The sequence below is a fragment of the Haemaphysalis longicornis genome, unplaced genomic scaffold, assembly GCF_048455015.1.
Source record: "Haemaphysalis longicornis isolate Haplotype H1 unplaced genomic scaffold, Haemaphysalis longicornis Haplotype H1 scaffold_1, whole genome shotgun sequence".
Lineage (NCBI taxonomy): Eukaryota > Metazoa > Arthropoda > Arachnida > Ixodida > Ixodidae > Haemaphysalis > Haemaphysalis longicornis.
This window is the reverse complement of record NW_027526203.1, coordinates 4132804-4151976: the sequence shown is the minus strand read 5'-3', so window position 1 is coordinate 4151976 and position 19173 is coordinate 4132804. Positions and strand designations below refer to the sequence as shown.

At 46.6% G+C, this 19173-nt stretch overlaps 1 protein-coding gene across 2 annotated transcripts in view; it reads right to left on the bottom strand.

Annotated features, from left to right (window-relative positions):
• LOC144174912 (snRNA-activating protein complex subunit 1-like) overlaps nt 1-19173 on the bottom strand; it is a 65605-nt gene that overhangs the window by 21931 nt on the left and 24501 nt on the right. The window contains exons 5-7 of one of the 2 annotated variants that reach the window (XM_077703899.1): nt 13563-13676; nt 10810-10922; nt 8009-8054 (exon numbers count right to left, since the gene is read on the bottom strand). In XM_077703899.1, the coding sequence (XP_077560025.1) occupies nt 8009-8054; nt 10810-10922; nt 13563-13676 (273 nt within the window). The remainder of the gene's footprint in view (nt 1-8008; nt 8055-10809; nt 10923-13562; nt 13677-19173) is intronic. The other variant, XM_077703907.1, reaches the window with a different exon arrangement.

Here is a 19173-nt window from a genome sequence, read left to right as displayed (position 1 = left end):
GGTTGATGAGCATATGTAAGTGGGACTCCCATTATTGAATAAATGCAAAGGAGTTGCGGACACTACAGCCTCGATAAGACAGCCTTGTGTGTCACTTCTTGCACTTCCCCACAGTACATTGCGCGCATTGAGATCCCCCAGCAACAGGAAAGGCTCACGCAACTCATTTATGAGTCTGAACAGATCGTTTTGGGTCACTGAAACGGTTGGTGGAATACACACGGAGCAAATCGTGAGGGCTATTCCAATGTGCGTTCTTATGGCTACTGCCTCCAAAGTGGTTTGAAGCTTCAGTTCGTTTGTTGGGATCGACTGGGGTGTGACGATTGCCACTCCTCCAGAAGATACAAGTGAATTTGTCCTGTCTTTGCGGTGAAGACTGTATTTTCTGAATGGATTATTGTGCATAGAAGATAAATGAGTTTCCTGAAGACAGATAATAGATGGTTGGGACTTCTCCAACAATTTGTGAATGTCATCTATGTTACACAATAACCCACGACAGTTCCACTGTATGATTCGCACCATACCGGTCTCTTTGGGTTTGCTCTCCTGCATTCAAGGAGGTGTGGGTGAGGTCACGTCCATCTCCTCCTCTGCCTCTTTTCCACTGCCTCCTGTTGGACGCTTAGGCTTTCCGCGGGCCTTCGGTACCCTTTGAGGGTCGGGGGGTTCCCCAGGCCGTTGCCGTGCAGGAGCCGCACCTGCAGCAGTGCCACTTCCCAGCGGCGCCTTCTTCTGGGGCGTGTCGACCGTGCCCCGAGAAAAGGGAGTCGACCGTGCAGCCGGGGCAGAACCCGCTGAGCTGCATGTTAGCCCCGAAGCCTCCTCCACCCCATCAGTAGCCGGTACACCGGCTTCTGGCCCGACTTGTGTAGAGGGGCTGCGGGACTGAGCAGTCCGCTGAGCGGTGCACTCGGTCCACCTGCGTGGACCGAGTCAGTGTTGGGCGTTGGGGCAGCCCAGCCTCTGGGACACGTCCCTCAGTTCGACCTGCGTGCCTAGAGACACCAGACATGGTGCTGGCCCCCGCCGCACCACCTCCGCAAAAGTCCCTTTTTGCTGAAAACTAAGCTTTCTCTTAGCCTCAGGGTAAGACACATTCTGTGTGGTTTTGATAGTCATGACTTCTTTTTCATTCTTCCAGACCGGACAGGATCTGGAGTATGCGCCATGGTTACCAGAACAGTTGACACAGTGGGGTTCTTTTTCGCACCTTTCGTTCTCGTGCGCTTTTCCTCCACACCTAGCGCATGTGGGTTTGCCACGACATGATCCAGACCCGTGCCCAAACCGTTGGCACTGAAAGCACCACCTAGGGTTTGGGATGTAGGGCCGCACTTTGCAACGCAGATACACTGCATTCACTGAGTCTGGTGGTGTGGTCGAATTGAATGTTAAGACCACATGCTTGGTCTTCATTTCCTCTCCATTTTTCCTGATCAATATTCTACGTGCTGCGACCACTCCTTGCTCCGCCAGTTCGCTCTCAATCTCCGCGTTGGTGCAGTGGACTAGCTCGGACTCGGAGACCACGCCTTTAGAGAAGTTTAGTGAGCGGTGCGTTGTCACTGCCACATTCGTGTTGTCAATTTTTGCAAGTTCCACGATTTTTGCACTCTGCTCTCTGGTGTGCACTTCGACCAGTACATCTCCATTCTGGAGTTTCCTTGCGTTGTAGTTTGTCCCCACTAGCTGATTGAGGGCCTTGGCTATTGCAAAGGGAGACTTTGTCTGCATGGGCTCCTCCACTCCTTGAATGACAAAGAATCGTGAGAAGTTGTCATTGTTCTTTTGCGCGATGTACTGAGCAGTGGCTTTGGTCTGGGCCGTTTTCCGGGACCGATCAAGAGGTGTCTTGCTTTTAGCCATGAATTTAGCTGCTGTTTCAGTGGCCAGGCTGGCCGCCCACCACGGAGCCCAACCAGGGGAGCGTGCAGGTAGTCACGCTAGCCACACATGGCCACTATAACTTCATGTAAAATAGTCTAGGTAGGCCATTTTGTACAAAGTTAACCCTTGCCACCTGAGGGTAAAAGGGAAAAAACAGGAAAAGAGAAGGTGACAGGACAGGTATGGAAAGATGACAGGACAGAAAAAGACAGAGAGTGAGGGAGATGGGAAAAGGCGACTGGCTGCTTTCCCCAGGGCGGGTCAATCCTGGGGCCTCGTCTGCAGGAAGCAGGGGCCAAAGTGGCGTGTTGCCGCCACCAGGGGGCCGTAAAGGTCCAAAACAACCCTGGCTTTGGCTCAGCCACCAGGATGCCCTTTTCCCTGGACACGGCTAAGCCACGCACAGCCAGGGCGTGGATGGGTCCAACCCACATGGGCTAGGCGTCCACTGTGTCGCCACTACCGTCACCTTGAATAGACAAGGTGCCCCTACGGGCAACACCAAAGTTTAATGAGCTGTAAAATTAGTTCCAAGTGGTGCATCAAAAAACTGATTCTCTCATTGCATTCACCATGGTTCTTGGTATTGGAAAATGTAAAGATTACAGTTTTATGACTAAGACTGTGTTGTGTATTGTTTTGCCAAAAATGACTAATTATCTCCATTTATCTTGGGAAATAATTGACTGACTAAAGAAATAGTGGCACGTTTGAAATCAGTGGGAAAAAAGCAGCAAGACTGGCAAGTTTCACGGAGTTTACTCAAAAATTTAAAGTAGCTGTTTTAAGAGCAGTTATGCCTCTAGAAGGATGCGAGAACTAGAATTAGGCTTTTTTCACTAAGCGAAATGCATGCCTGGCTTCCGTGAAAATTTCTCTGTATGTTCCGTATGTCGCGAAGTCTTCTAAAGTGGAGTAATGGCTTCAGCCCAAAAGCATATAAAACTTCAGATGTCTTTCATTGCTGCACAAGTTTCTAATGTGCCCTGCTCGTGCCGCTAGTATACATATTCCCGAGGAGGAAAGATTCCATTCTTGATTACAGAATGAGATGTATGGTTTGCTGAAGTGAAAAATTTATACGTACATATGTACAGTCACAAAAAATGGAATGCAACAGAAAAAGTGACCCAGATCACAAGAAATAAACTACGATCTGTGGCGGGCATTACAGAAAGCCTAGTCTTCATCAATCAGATAGAAGCTCTAAACAAGAGCTTATGCAATATGAATGTCATCTACAGTGCACCTCTTCGTCCTTTGCAAAAATTCCACTACCATATTCGGCTCCTGCTTCTATGAAACCATGCAGGCAAGAAAAACAAATGATCCTCACCCATGACAAGAGAAAACAAAGTCAGCCGGAGAAGCTGCTGCAGATGCATACGTATTTGCAAAAAATTACGCCCACCTCCCCGTGCGGGAACCCTGGTGTGATGCAACGCATCTCATGGGGGGTTCCATTGGCGTTTTCCATCGTATTGATTACGCTTATAGCAGGGATTCTCACGCGAAGGGGAGGTGGGCGAATGACCGTCGACTGAGACCGCCGGAGCGCGGCATGCCGCTTTATATTCACAGCGCCCGAAGGAGAGGAGAGCGCGGAGAGAGAGAGTACTGCACATGCGCAGCGCCGCCCACCGGTGCCTAGCAACGGAGTGAGAGCGCGCTGCGCCAACCCGCAGCTGTTTGGGAGAGAGTGTTCGCTATCGGAGAGAGGAGAGGAGGAGAAGCGCAGCTGTGCGGACAACGCCGGACAGACGCAGGAAAGACAGAGGGGTGAGCATGAGATGCGTTGCATCTAATACAGTTGAACCTCGATATAAGGAACCTCAATTTAACGAGATTCGCGATATAACGAATTTTTTCAAGTTTTCTATCAAAATTTTGCTAAATCCACGTATTTTTATCTCGATTTTACGAAGTAATTTCATGCGGCGCTTTTGATTTAACGAAGTCATGGCAAGAAAGGAAGAACGAAATTCCGGTCGAGGCACATTTTATTTTGCCTCTCAGAGCCTACATTGAAAACATTCAGTACTCACATTAACTCTTAAAAGGCTAAAATGAAAGAAAAGCGGTGAATTATGCGATTGGCAACAATTAAAAGTGATGAAAGAAACTGCTCAATAACCGTTAGCAGTCATGGACGGTTTAATATTGCGGCCACCATTTTCACGTCTCCATGATGATGATGATGATTGCTATTGGTTTCCCCTTTGAAGCGGGGTGATGACATGTCATCTTACCAAAAAGGACTAATATAACCACGTTTTACACTCTTGGTTTAATGCTAGCGCTGCTTAGGGCAGGCACTAAAGCTTATTAGGCCCGAAATACTTTCTTTTCCCTGTTACAGGTGGTAACTGTCCTAGGCAATATTCCCCTCTGCTTTTCGTCCACCAGCATTCTAATCTTCTTTTCGTCCCCTCGACAGCCTTGAAGTTAACTTCCATCGTTGCCTCCGCCTGCGCCCTCTATGCTCAGGCTGCCGAAGCCTACTTCCAAGTGTTTTTTTCTACGCATCCTTGCTCATGGTGGTGCTGCTCTAGGTTGTGCTCGCTGATAACCACATATTTTGTTCGTCCATCATTACATGAGTCTTATAAGCAGCATGAGCACTCCAAGAGAAAGAAAAGTGTTCCGAACAAGAGCCTGAGGAAGTGTCGGTGAAACCGAAGGCCACCGAAGTAATGGGTGCCATCGACGTTCTGCGGAGGCACGCGGGCGCACGCGAATGTTTAAGAGCAAGCCTTGTTAACGCTGTCAGCATACGAGCGTCACGTAAAGCCCACCCTGGTTAAGAAACGCCAAGCACTGCTTACGGACTTCTTCACTATGGCTTGAACATCGAGTGCTGGTGGCAATAAATTGCTCTCCGAACGTAGTCAAAACGTGTTCATTAGACAGCTGCGATGTGGAGAAATCGGCTTCTTTCAGCGGGCATAAAAGTAATTGCTTAATCAAATTTGGCCAGAAGATATTTATTGTAAGCTTTCCGCTTTTGCAGGAGCACGTAAGCGCTGCTCCACGAAGTGAAGCGGTCCGTTTTTTACTCTGCTCAACTCTCAATCATGGCTTTATCTCTAGTGTCGTGGTGGCATCCCGCGTCCATACTGCAGAGCCTTTGTGCATGAAAAAAGTCTTTCGAAAGCTTCTTCCGCTGTTGGCCCGCCGCACCCCTCAACGCCGCGCCTAAGCCTACCACTGAACAAACGAAAAGAGGCGTAACTTCGAAGCAGCATCTCGCCTGGGTGAAGTTCACGGGGCATAGACGCGGGTTCAATTGACTAACAGCGGCGTTTAGTAGAGACCGAAATGAAAAAAAGAAAAAGTGGAAACCTAGTCCTTTATCATATTTAATGAGGCGTTGCGGAAAAAGCACCGGTTTTACGATGACATGAACTACTGCCGGGTATCCGAATTCCATTGCGTAAGTGTTGAAGCTCTTAACTCACACAATTTTCGCGGCCAGTTTTAATACAAATTTCACTTTAAGTAGAGAGGTAACTACATAACAGTAGTTTCTGAACGATGTGCAAGGTTTTGAAACCTCAATAACTGGTAAAATTAACTGTAAAATCAAAACCTCGATTTTACGAACTTCTCGATTTAACGAAATTTCCGCCCGCAAGTACGACTTCGTTATATCGAGGTTTAACTGTATTATGCATAATGGTGCACAGCCATCGACAGCGCGAGATGAAATGACCGAGTGAAAACTGAACGACATGGGGGTGAGGCACAGGTGCCACTGCGTACCCTGGTGCCTGAATGGGCCACAAAAATGCGTGCGTTCATCTGAAACAGAGCACAAGGAAAGCAGCCAAAAGATGCTCAATTGCGATCAAAACAGGTGCAGCTCATTTGTGCAGGTGCGGCGGCAAGCGCTCACTGACTCTCAGCTGCATGCTTTAGCTCACTGTTGCTTTTCTCATATCTGCACCGCGCCACATGTAATTCCGGTCATCACTAGGCCACTTCAAATGAGTGTCGATGACTACATCTTATCTGTGATAAGCAAGTGCAGTTATCAAAGTATTTAAGCATTAAGGTACCTGGCAGCTATTGAAACCAAGGCCGATAAGGCAGCCAGGAGACTATGCCAGTGTAGTGGCGTTCACCATTAGAAGTGCAGTGCAATCTCTGAACTTCTCAATCACACTCGCCTGCCCTCCCCAGGCAAACTATCTGGCTCTTTTCGGTGCCCTAAGGAAACTTGCTCCATTTCCTCTTGGATACCTGCTGTGAAGCCCTCGCAGACTGCTCGCAGGTAAGTGCACTTTAGCAGCAGCTGCAGATTTATCCATTTCAACGTGAGGGGGGAGCAGGCGAATGTGCGTCGCTACTGTTGTGAAATGCAGGGGCAGTACCCAAGTGGACTTTCGCAGCGCACAACATGAAACATAAAAAAAAAGACTCCGAACTTGTAACGACACCATCTCTACAAGGTCAAGGCTGCTCCAGAAAAGCATTCACAACATACGCACGGCCACCTCTCACTGAATTTGCAGAGAGCAGGGGCCGAACTCTCTAAAATGACGCAAGTGTTCTCCGTGTGGGGCCGTTGCTTTGACGTGTTCAGCGGGGAAAATCAGCCGCAGAAAAGCACTGTAGCAAGGGTGCGAAGCGACAAGCGAAATGACGGGGGGCAGTGGGTGTCGCTTCGCGCCCTTGCCACAGTGCTTTTCTGCAGCTTATTCTCCCCGCTGAACAGCTCAAAGCGACGGCCCCACATGGAGAACACATGCATTTGCATGGCACTACCCAGTCGTTTCAATATGACGGCCGCCGTTTTAGAAAATTCGGCCCCAGTACCCATTAGCAACAATGCAAGGCTGAGAAATTGCGGCAATGAACGCATGCTTTTAACCCCACACTGAGAGAAATATACCCCCTACGAAATACTGACAGATGTTGATGTAAAAGTGGCTACAGCACAAAAGTGGCAGGTAAAGCAACGTTTTAGCCAATGGGTCACCGCGTTTCCTTTCATATTGCCCATGATAGCACACGAACGAAACATAGCCTGTGAAGATTGATTTTCCTTGCATCAGAATGGACTTCAGTGAGACCAGGTGGGCTGACTGCATGCAAGTAACCAAGATACTTGTGCCATGAGGACTGCAGCAGCCCCACAATGGAGTGGGAAGCATCATGTAAAGCCTTCATGGTGCAAGACACACAGCAAGAATGAAGATGGGACGAGTGCCTAACTGGTAAATCTACTGGAGTGAGCGATACTGTGCAAACGCTGGCCACGCAAAATAAAAGGAAAGAGCTCAAGATGGTGCAAGACGAAACCACACAGTACTATGCACCAATACCTGTAAAGACTTCATGCAAGCGTGCAATGGATGTCGCAAGCCAGCAGCAAACCACACCACCTGTACACACTAGGCGACCTTCTTGTTGGAAATAATGCCATAAGGGAATACTGATGGGAATCAGAGATTCAGTAGAAATGTAAAAAGCTTCATTAATTTCCTTGAAGTGGCACAAAATGCACTCCCATTACCTGGCCAACCAACGGGAATGTGCTCAAGTGAATCTGAGAGCAGAGGCTGAGTTGTTCCGTTCCACAGAAGGAATTGTTAGGGCGGAAGAAGAGGAAGCGTGGAAGGCACTGCAATAGTTGGTATGCAAGCCATCTAAATCTGTCACATAGTGCCCATAACAAATTTTTAAGACAGAAAACTGAAAGCAAGTATAAGGCACACGAGTCAAACATAGCTTTAGAAATGTGAATCACATGCAGCAATTACCAAAGCGGCCTCGCAGGCAATGAATTAAACTAGCAATGTGTCACATTCTATTTTAGTCACTCTGCTTTCACAGAGATTATATAAATTCGAGCAATATTCTGTATTTACTTGCATATTGCTCCTCACAGGAGTATCGCACCCCTTAAATTCACAGTGTTCTTTTGCTAAAAATAGTGCAAGCATTAGTGAGTTCACACGGTATTTATTCATGAATTGTCAAAACCTAAACGACAAAAGCACTATTCTCGTAACATTCCCTATGAACCATACAACAGACCTCCTTGCCCAGTGGCAAACCTTTCATTCTCCTGTATTAAGGACCTTAGAAGCAAGAACAAAATGTTACTTACGTCTTCTTCAATGGCTCGGTACTTAGCTCGGAGAAGAGAAATTTGCCTGTGGAAAAAAAAAAAAAGTGCATGTCATTGACTCCAAATCAAATGTCAGAAAAAAGCTCTATGCTAAACTTAGTCGCAGGTGCAGAACTTGTGCTGCTTAGCACAAAGTGTCTTGGCGAGTTTAACTCTTGCTGCACATACCGTATTTATTCGAATCTAAGCCGATAGTTTTTTCTAAATACTGATATATCAAACTCCAGGGTCGGCTTGGATTCGAGGATTTTGAAATACGCGCCAATTTCCAAGTGAAGTGGTGCACAGCTAGCGCCACCCAGAAAAGAAAGTATTGTAGCCATTACTAGACGAGCCAGTAGTCATTAAGGGCCATAGGCCGCCATTTTGAATTGTGCAGATAGTGGCCTGCGTGCAGTGTGGCGTTTGGTTTTGACAGCGCAAAAAGAAGTGGTGCCATTATAGTGCCGCTTTTAAAAGAAAAGTTGTTTTAGCTGCGGAGTTGTCGTCGAACGTTGAAGCCGGGCGGGACTTCGGCGTGGATGAAAAAAATGTCCGTCGTTGGAGGACGCAACGGGAGAGGATATTTGCGTGCGCCGCAACGAGGTTGGCAATCACCGGACCACGAGAATGCCGTCACCATGAAATGGAGATGGCATTGGCTGACTTCGTTCAGACGCAGCGAGCAGCTGCCCTTCCAGTAACGACGGAAGTGCTCCAGGCAAAAGCAAGGGAGCTTTTAAGGGAACGAGGCTTATCGCGGACACACTTCAAAGCCAGTCGGGGCTGGCTACAGAAATTCATGAAGCACTTCGGCTTTAGCCTCCGTCGTCGAACCTCAATCGTCCAGAAGTTGCCCGGTGATTTTGAAGAGAAACTGATTGAGTTCCAGCACCGCATCTTCATGTTCAATAAACGTGTTTTCTTTTTGTGAACGCTGACCTCGCCTTTTTGTTCGGCCTACATTCGAGGTAAGTTTTTTTTTTTTTTTTGCGCCTTCGGACTTTCGGGGGTCGGCTTAGAATCGGGGCCGGCCTAGATTCGAATAAATACGGTATGTTTTTTGGCATGGAGGTGAAAAGCAAAGACATTTTTTTGTATGATACCTGCACACAAACGCCAAGTGGTCTAGACTAAGCCGTTTCACTCTTCTCAACAGCCCACCTTTTAGTGCAGGTGTAGCCATGGAATAAAAATCCCCATTTGAACCTTTTTATTGCTGTAATTGATAATGTTTTTTTAAAAATTTCAACTCAGTCCAAAAAAAAAAAAAAGCGCAGTCATTTCAAGCGGGCAAAGATGAACACGGAAAAAATTCTTTCAGGGAAGAATTAAGAGAAGGTCTAAAAGCTCCAACTATTACTTACAAGGCCAGCAATACAGGCTCACCAATCCGACAAGGGGAGGCTGAATTTGGTGGACAGGTGCTAGAAAGATTTCAAACTAGGGGTTCTCAAATCAGAATTCTTCCCGTCACTGTCCCCAAGGGAACTTCTGGGGTTCAAGAAGAATCCCCTCTTCCGCTTTTCGCCATCTATCGAGTGTTATTAAGCAGCAGGTACATAACTTGACGCAATGTATATGCGAGCCTCTCAAGTATAGGGGCACCGCATACAATGCTGAAAGTAAAGAGGTGTTAAAAAGAAAAAAGAAAAAGAAAGAAACCACCACCAATTGGTTGATGATGATGTTAGGTTTTCTTGCCGCAAGGGCATCAAGGCCAAAGAGCGCCAGTACTATGGTGAGGATTATTCAAGTGAGAATATAAAGTACAAAATATATAATAAAAGGTATCTCAAATTTCTGTTAAAAAAAAAAAAAATTGGTGTAAAGGGCCAAGTGAAAACGTTTGTCACTATGACAGGCATTTCCTACGTGCACCCCTTGCCACCGTCTTTGCGGTAGCAATGAGTGGCCCCACCGGGTTCTAGCGTGCGATGGTGGCTCGGCTCACGGGCGATATGACACATACCTTAAAAAATCTACGTCTGAGAGGTACTTAAAAACACGGTTAACAGAGAAAAGTGGCTCGTCTGATAAAAACAGCAATGGGTGTTGAGGGATCATGCGTGTGTACAATTCTGGAAAATGAAGCTTTCTTTGCGGTTCAAAGCACATGAATGACTGATACCGACCCTCCACACCTCAAGCAGCGTGGCTGTTCTGTTCCTTTCAATAGGTACGCATGTGTAGCATGGGTATGGCCTATGCGCAGTGTACAGAGAGTAACCTCTGTGATCCTGTCTCGTTTCTCACGGATCGATCTACCTAACTTGGGTTTTACCATGTGCAATTTGTTTGCTGTTTGCCCATTCCAGTCTTCCAACCACCACCAATTGGTAAACTTTTCCATGTTTCATCCAGGCATACATTACGTGCCAACATGGTAACGTTGGTACCAACTTAAATGCATAGACTGCAGCCCATGAATCGAAACTATTAACAGGGTAGTTTGACCGCATGCACAAGGGGCAATAACTACAATTTGACATCCCAAGCAGGCTGTCATGACATTTGGCTTTACAACAAAACATTTGAAAATATGTGTTCTATGGCCTTGCGTTTGCATTCCATTTGGTGTAAACTGCTCCTGACAAAAATGGTTGAATGCCTTTATTTGGTAATCTAACTATTGCCCGCTCTCTAACATCTTTCCAAATATGCATAGGCTAGCCTAAATTACTCAAAAGTTTCTGCCCACACTAAAGAAAATTTCTGCACCCCATTGCCCACACTCAACAATTTCTCAGGAAAAGGTCAGCGGCTATTTCTTGAGTGTTCTGTGCTAAATCAGGGCTTACCTGCCAAAGTTGGCGAAAAGGTTGTCCGAGATCATGGTCAGCTCTCTCACGCTGTCCGAAGACTGCTGGCTGGACTTCGCCTTGACATACTCATCGTGGATATGCGACAATTGCTGCAAAAATGCACCCGGTACCCAGTTACAATGCGTACGGACAGCCAAAAAGTATTCATGTGAAAGCAATCAAGTGGGCACAGAAAGCTTGTATGAACATTTCTTCGCTGTGCTGCACCCCGAAGTATGTGCACAACTATTATGAAAGTTTGCTGCCTCCAACTAGCAGGCACAAGTACATGGCACTTGCTGGTTGAAGGCAGAAAAGTCTAAAATATTCAGAATAATGCACAGATTTCAGACAGCAATAATGCTGGGGAGTGTCCACTAAAGCTCTGCATGCCTGCCAAGCCATCACTTGAACTCCACATTAATGAACACTTCAAACAAGCAAACTATGTCCAGGCAAACATGGCCTCACATTTCAGCTGAACTAACTTTTGCGTGTAACGTGCTGCATATCTTACTTGGTATCCCTTGCATTTACGCAGCATCTCTCAATTTTTCAATCCAGCTTTAAATTTAGGATTACAAGCAACCTGATTAATTTCAGTTGCTTGCTGCAACCAACTCAGCTTGCAGCCCAACTCGTACCCACTTCTAGAGGCTAACATAGCAAAATGCGGGAAGAACTGGGAGGTGGGGAAGAGAGAGAGAGACTCTGTTACACAGCACAAGAGAAAATTAGCTACAATATTTTCTTTTATAACTACTGGAGAGATCTTTTGCAATATGGAAGGTCTGCAACACTGTATACATCTGTGCTAGAGTCACTAAATAAGCTTCCACAGCACTGCCACTGAAGTACGCAAGTGAGCAACGGAGGGCATTTTGGTGTTTATCAGTGTTGCCAGGTTGCCATGTCTATGTTGCCAGGTTGCCATGTCTATGGTCTTGCCGCTAAGTCTGACCGGGTCGTTTGTAAACAACACTGCCGAATACACAGCAAAACAGCATTTTCAGATACACTTCGTGAACGGAAATGCTGGGAAGCACGGTTTCTTTGATTCGCGTTTGGAACAACATCAGTTGCGCACAGCCGCCGAGCAGGGAGGCAGCTATGATCGAGGCGGTGGCATAAAACAATAGGAGAAAAAAGTGCCGATACTCTGAAACCATGTCTAGTGACACTAATCTGAGCAAGTTTTCTGAGGATAGGCGCGTCTTGCTTTGAGAACGATGTGCGGTCAACAAGAAGATTGCCTGAATCCGCTTCAGATAACGCACGAAATATCAAAAGGTAGCGCAGTGAAGTTCTGGGGCACAAGCCGCACATTTTCAGACAACCAGGTTTGCTGAAGTTAGGCCCTACAGCCAGAAGCCCCTGTTGCCATTTAACTCTGCCCACACCAAACTGGTGAAATGCTCAGTAGCAACAATGCGCTTCACCAACACCCTCAAGAGGTCCTGTGTTCCCCACGCGCAGAGCGCTGTGGAGGCGCCGGTAACTCGGCTAAGACAGTCAGGGCATCCTGAGCATGTAACTGTGACAGTCTGTGAGGCTGTCTGCAGGCATGAGAAGCAGGCAGTGAAAGCGGCTGAAACCAGTGCACATGACGGTGGTTATACCGTATCTGCATGGTATAGCACAGTGGTTCTCAGCCATGGATGTGTCGGGGACCCCTTGTGGACTGGTGGAAGTGATGGGGGACCCCTTGCAGCGGAGGGGAGGGAGGGGGGGGGGGGTACGTAGGTAAATTAACACAACTGGAGCGTGAAACAGGTGCCTTTTATTGCTACCAAAAACATCAAACAAACGTGCCACATCACTTCATTTTGGACAGTTCATCAATACGTGGCACAGTCGCGCTTGAACAGAGTTGCATATCTGCAGCCACATTCAACCTGTTTCGGTAGAAATGGCTTCGCGGATCCTAGAAATGGCTTCGCGGACCCCCATTTGAGAACCACTGGTATAGCACAAGAAAATAGGGAGGAAAGCTGGCGCTCGGGTTGTAATGATTGCCCAAATGAAGCTCATGAGGCTTTCCAGAGACACATTTCCAGTGCAAAAACAAAAGACTAGCTGTAGCGTTGGGCACCAAAACAAGTATGTTGAATGTGATGGACGGGTTGTGTACAGTGTTCCATTGGCCTGTGGAAGGGTATATGTAGGGCAGATGGCACAGTGTATCAACTCCAGGCTGCGCAAACACCAGAATAACGTACAGAAAAGAAAAATGGGAATTGGTGAACTAACTGCAGTGAATGCAGCGGGTGTGAGCCGTACTTTCAAAACTCGGTAATATTGTTTCATGATTCTGACCAGCACATGCATGAGATAGTGGAGGCAGCTGAAATGCAAGTTGGCGATCTCGAATGCGTCAGTACGACACCAATAGCCTTATCGGAAAAGGAGGCAGCGTTTTTGAAAAAGAACTGGTCATGGTAGTGACTGACACGTGCGGGACAGCACCAAGTGTTTCCGTTAATATAATCTTTGTATAATTGTAACCTTTTCTGTATCTCTTGTCTTTTTACTGTTATACATTTCACCCTGGTTCAATAACATTCAGTGGGAAGTAGCACTTTTCCTTGTCTTCTCTGTATGTGTTTTTTCTGCACTTAAGATTAACGTTAAAAATCCCCCACCCCCCTTGACCTGAGTGCATCAGAACATTCAGCTAAGAAAGCCTAAACTACAGAGTTCCCTGCTGTTTGTTTCTCAAGAAAGAGGGGCTTGCTATGAGCGCTAAGTACCTCCAGTGTGCTGCCCATTGTGCCGAACATCTCCACGTGGCTGAACGTCTTGCCAGACACCTCTGCAGCAGGATCCGTGTCATCTTCCTTCTCAGTGGTCATCATGGGGCTCATCTGTGTTGAAAATGCGTATGTTTCAGCAACACACCATTCAGCTGCGTATGTTTCAGCAACACACCAATATATAGCCTCGAACCCTGTTCATTCAAGGTATACAACAACCTTAGAGGGACAAAAATCTTGCGTCACACAAATTACTGCCCCCCCCCCCCCTCACAGCACAGAATACCACTTCCCTTCAGCAACTGTAATGGGCACCAACCTTTGTTGCCCAGATAGCAGAGTGCATGTCAGCTGTGCTGGAGACTACATTTAAATTTTTATTACTGACTGGTTCCTTCTTACTTTTTATGATTTCTTTTCTGAAGTTCAAACAGTTACATGGACCACATTGCTTAACAACAACAAAGCCCCCAAAGTACGCATACAAATGGTTTCCATTCAAAGGCTTCCTTAAGCAGTACAGTCATCCCGCAAGTTACAGCAGGAAAGCGTTATTATAGCCCTAGATGATGAAGTTGAGGTTTAATGGCGCAGCAACCTTTCGGTTATAATGCGCCAAACACAAGGTAAGAATTTATCAATGTAAGTTAAAAGTTTTGCTCAAAGTATCATAAATATAGAAATGATTATTTTTAAAAACAGTTCCGTGAGATGAAGTAGCTAAAACTGGTGTAAAAAGCCAGTGTCTCTGAAAAATTCAAAAACTTTAGTCAAAGGTACCATTGGTTCATCACCAAGTAAGAGCATTGGGTGTAAGGGTATACAAAATGTGTATAAAGCTCTAAAATGTCTAATGCGGGCCGCTTCTAGGTATGGACAACTTATTAAGATATGTAATACAGTAAGAGGTTCTCCGCAGTGCTCGCAAATGGGTTCCGGTTCCTTTTTCAACAGGAAGCCATGCGTCAGCACGGTGTGACCTATACGCAGCTGGCACAAAATAACCTTGATGAAACGATCTCGGTGTCTACAACTTTTCCATTCAGATACGTAAGGTTTGACTAGATGTAATTTATTTCTGGTTTGTTTATCCCATTCAGACTGCCAGTACAACTTCATTGACTTTCGTATGCTGTTTCGAAGGTCCTGGTAGGGAAGCTTTAACTCTGTTATTTCAGGATGCTTGGTCTCATATGCTGCTTTATCAGCGGTTTCATTTTCTGGGATGCCGATATGGCTAGGTACCCAACAAAGGACAACTCTGACCCCTGCTAATGTAAGGCAGCACAGTCGGTTTTTTCGCTCACCTACAGCTGCATTCTTTGAAGGGACAAGGGAGGTTACAGCATGTATGGCCCTCAAAGAATCTGTAAAAATGGCCACTTTTTGTACTTCCTTTGGCACTACATCTTCAACAGCTGAGGTTATACCAAGAATTGCCGCAGTAAAAACGCTACTCTCATCAGCACTCCTCTTTGCTACTGTCACCGGTAGATTGAAAACAGCAAAACCTGCATGACAGGAGGTTTTTGAGCCATCAGTAAAGTAGTGACAATAGTTACTGTACTTGTCTTTAAGTTCGAGAAATTCTTGGCGCAAAATTTGGTGTGGAAACATCTTTTTGTCGTATTTTAACAAGGATAGATCACATTCGACGGGCCTATCGTCCCAGGGGGCCACAGCGTCCGAAAAACTCAGAAGGTTTGACGGGCACATCTTGAACGAATACCGAGACATGTATTCCTCCAAACGAAGGGCAAGAGGGCGGACCACTCTGGGCTTGTTTGCATGCAGTTTCTTGTACCTATTCTCAAACACTTCACCAGCACAGGGATGGTCCTTTATACATGCTGTTTTGGCTACATATACTCCACTTAAGTATACTCGACGGTACTCCAGGGGCCATTCATTGCACTCAACGTAGAGACTGTCGATGGGGGAGGTGCGATATGCACCTGTGGCAAGTCTGAGGCCCAGATTGTGTACTGAGTCGAGTGAGGTCAGGACAGACTGGCGGGCTGACCCATACACAATACAGCCATAATCAAGACGAGACCGAACCACTGAGCCATAAATTCTTAGCATACATGTGCGGTCTGCACGCCATGACGTGTGTGACAAAATTTTCAGTATGTTCAACGTTTTCATGCAGGTCATTTTGAGCTTCTTTATATGAGCTCCAAATGTCAATTTCGAGTCAAATGTGACACCTAAGAATTTGTGCTCTCGGTGTACTGGAACGGGTACATCCTTAATTTTTATATCAGGGTTGGGATGCATACCTCGTTTCCGCGTAAAGCACACACATGCACACTTCTCAGGAGAAAAACAAAAACCATTTTCATCCACCCATCGTTGTAACCGATTTACCGCAGTTTGGACCTGCCTTTCACAGATCGAGAGGTTACACGAGCGAAAAGCAATCTGCAAGTCATCCACATAAAGGGAGTACATGACTGGCCGGGGAATAACCTTTGCCAAAGAATTTATCTTGATGGCAAAAAGGGTCACACTCAGTGCACTGCCCTGAGGAACTCCATTTTCCTGAGGGAATGTACGGGATAGTGTATTGCCAAGTCTTACATTGAAGGTTCGTTCCTGGCGAAAATCTTCAATACATGAAAACATTCGCCCTCTGATTCCCATTGCTGCTAAATCCTCGAGAATTCCATAACGCCAGGTTGTATCATAAGCCTTTGCCATATCAAAAAATATGGCAAGGCAGAACTGATTATTAACAAAGGCATCTCGTATCATTGTTTCAAGCCTCACCAGGTGGTCAGTCGTAGACCGAAACTGCCGAAACCCGCATTGAAACCTATCTAGATAACCAGAACTTTCAAGAATAAAAACCAACCTAAAATTCAACATCCTCTCAAAGGTCTCACACAAACAGCTGGTCAAAGTTATGGGTCGGTAGCTTGATGGACACTCTGGGGGCTTGCCGTCTTTCAGTAATGGTATTACGATAGCCTTTTTCTATGCTTTAGGCAGCCTACCTGTTTTCCAGATTTTGTTAAAGAACTCCACACTCACTTCTAAACACCCATCACTTAAGTGCTGCAGAAAGGCATAGTGAATAAGGTCGGGGCCGACGGAGGTAGCCTTGCACTGAGCTAATGCTCGTTTCAGTTCATACAAAGTGAATTCTTTATTATATTCCTCTGTGTTATTGCTATAGTTTTTAATCTTGAACTTTTCAGCATTATTTTTATGTGCCAGGAATTCTTTTGTATAATTTTTATCACTAGAGACTTCTGCAAAGTGGGCACCTAAAACATCTGCTTGTGTTTCCAGTAAGTTGCACGCACCGTCTGTAGAGAAAAGTGGTATGCTGAACCATCTGTAGTTGCCTTTAATTTTACGCAAATGGTCCCAGACCTTTTTTGTGGGAGTGGCAGTATTGTACTTACAAAGCTTTGCCATGAATTCCTTTTGGCCACCTTTCTGATTTTCCGGGCGGCAGCACGGGCTGCTTTAAAGCTCAGACAGTTCCCTAAGGTGGGGTACCGTCTAAATACACCCCATGCCTTGTTCTGCTTTTTTCGGGACTCGCGACACGCATCGTTCCACCACGGCTTTGGTTGCTTGGGAATCCGTCCAGATGTCTGGGGGATCGCAACTTTTGCAGCTGTAAGAAGTTCCTCGCAGATGTAAGTATTTGCCTCATCAATGGACATGCTGCTGTCAAAATGATCAAAGCAAACTAACTCCTTAAATCTTTCCCAATCTGGCCTCTCGAGCTTCCATCGGGGTGAACAGCTCTTGAGGGAAGGAAGGGTCTGCACTTCGCGCAGTAAGGCAGGAAAGTGATCACTTCCATATGGATCATTCACAGCACTCCACTCATAATCCATCTGGAGGTCCGGCGACCCAACACAAAGGTCTAGAGCAGAGAAGCTTCCATTACCTGCAGAAAAATGTGTCTTATCTCCGTTATTGAAAACAACTAAGCTGTTGGTAGTTACCCACTGTTCAATGAGTTTTCCCCGGCTATCTATTCTTTCACCTCCCCACAAGTAGTGATGAGCATTGAAATCTCCCATAATAATTATTGGAGCTGGAAGTTGTTCAACGAGGTCATTCAGTTCCTGTAAGGACACATGGTCTGATGGTGGCAAGTACAATGACACAGCAGCGACAAGCTTGTTAATATAGACTTGTGCTACAACAGCCTCCAGCGTAGTGTTAAGTTGTATCGACTTGAGAATTGTGCCTGGTGCCACAGCCAAGGCCACACCGCCCGAGGCACAGGTGCAGTCTTCTCTATCATTTCGAAGGAGGTGAAAGTTGTGAAAGATGTTGTCATGTCTTTTCGTTAGATTTGTCTCCTGCAAGGCTATTATTTTGGGTTCATATTTGTGTATAATTGCATGAATATCATCTATATTGTGCAATAATCCACGGCAGTTCCACTGGACTATTTGCACCATATGGGTGTCTTCTAGAGTTTTCGCCTTCGAGGTCAGGTAGGTGTGGACGAAGACATGCTCCCAGAGGCACTAGGGCACACCTCCATCTCCTCCTCTACCTCTCTTGCACTGCCTTCAGTTCCGTGAATACCGTTAGGGGTACCAGGTGGTTTTCCCCGGCCCTTTGGTTTCTGCCGAGGGTCGGGGGGGGTCCCCAGGTTGCTGCCGCCCAGGAGCAGCACCTGCAGCAGTGCCACTTCCTGAGGGCGCCTTCTTCTGGGGTGCGTCGATCCTCACCCGAGGAGAGGAGGTCGATGGTGTGGCAGGGGTGGGGCCTGCACAGTCTTTTGGTGGCTTAGAAGCCACACCACTTTCTTTGGTGGCCGGGAGCTTGGCTGCCGGCTTGACTCGTTTAGGGGGCTGTGGCTCTGCACAGTTCCCCTGAGTGGACTGCGCCAGTGCCGGAAACTGAGTCAGCCCCGCCCCCTGACGGGCTACCTCAGCAAAGGACCCTTTCCGAGCGAAGGCAAGGCGTTGTTTGGCCTCCTAAAAGGACACATTCTCTTTCTCCTTGATCGCTAGCAGCTCTTTTTCCTGTTGGAAGCGTGGTCACTTCCTGGAGTACGCAGGGTGTTCACCGCTGCAATTCCCACATTTGACTTCTTCTACATCACAGGCATCATTTCTATGTTCGGTGCTAGCGCACAGTGCACAGGTCGGTTTTCCACGGCATGACTGCTGTGTGTGCCCGTACCTCTGGCAGCGGAAGCACTCTTACTCTCACTCTCACTATCACTCACACTCTCACTCTCTCACTCACACGCACATTCTCACTTTCACTCACACTCTCACTCACACTCTCACTCTCACACTCACACTTTTGGTACGTACGGTCTCACACGTAGATTCAGGTAGCCTAGGTGTAACGTTGTCGAGTAAGGTGGTGGAGTTGAAGGTTAGAACGAAATGTTTTGTGGCGATTTCCTCATCTTTCCTGCGGATTTTTATTCTTCGCACTGCAATAACATTTGTCTGTTCTTCTTTAAACCCCTCCAGAATCTCATCTTCAGACACATCCATCAAGTCTTCGTCCGACACTACCCCCAACCTAGTATTTAAGGTGCGGTGGGCAGTTACGTGAACCTTGTGTGTTGCCAGCTCTTTCACTGACAGCAGGGCATCTGATTGAAATTTCG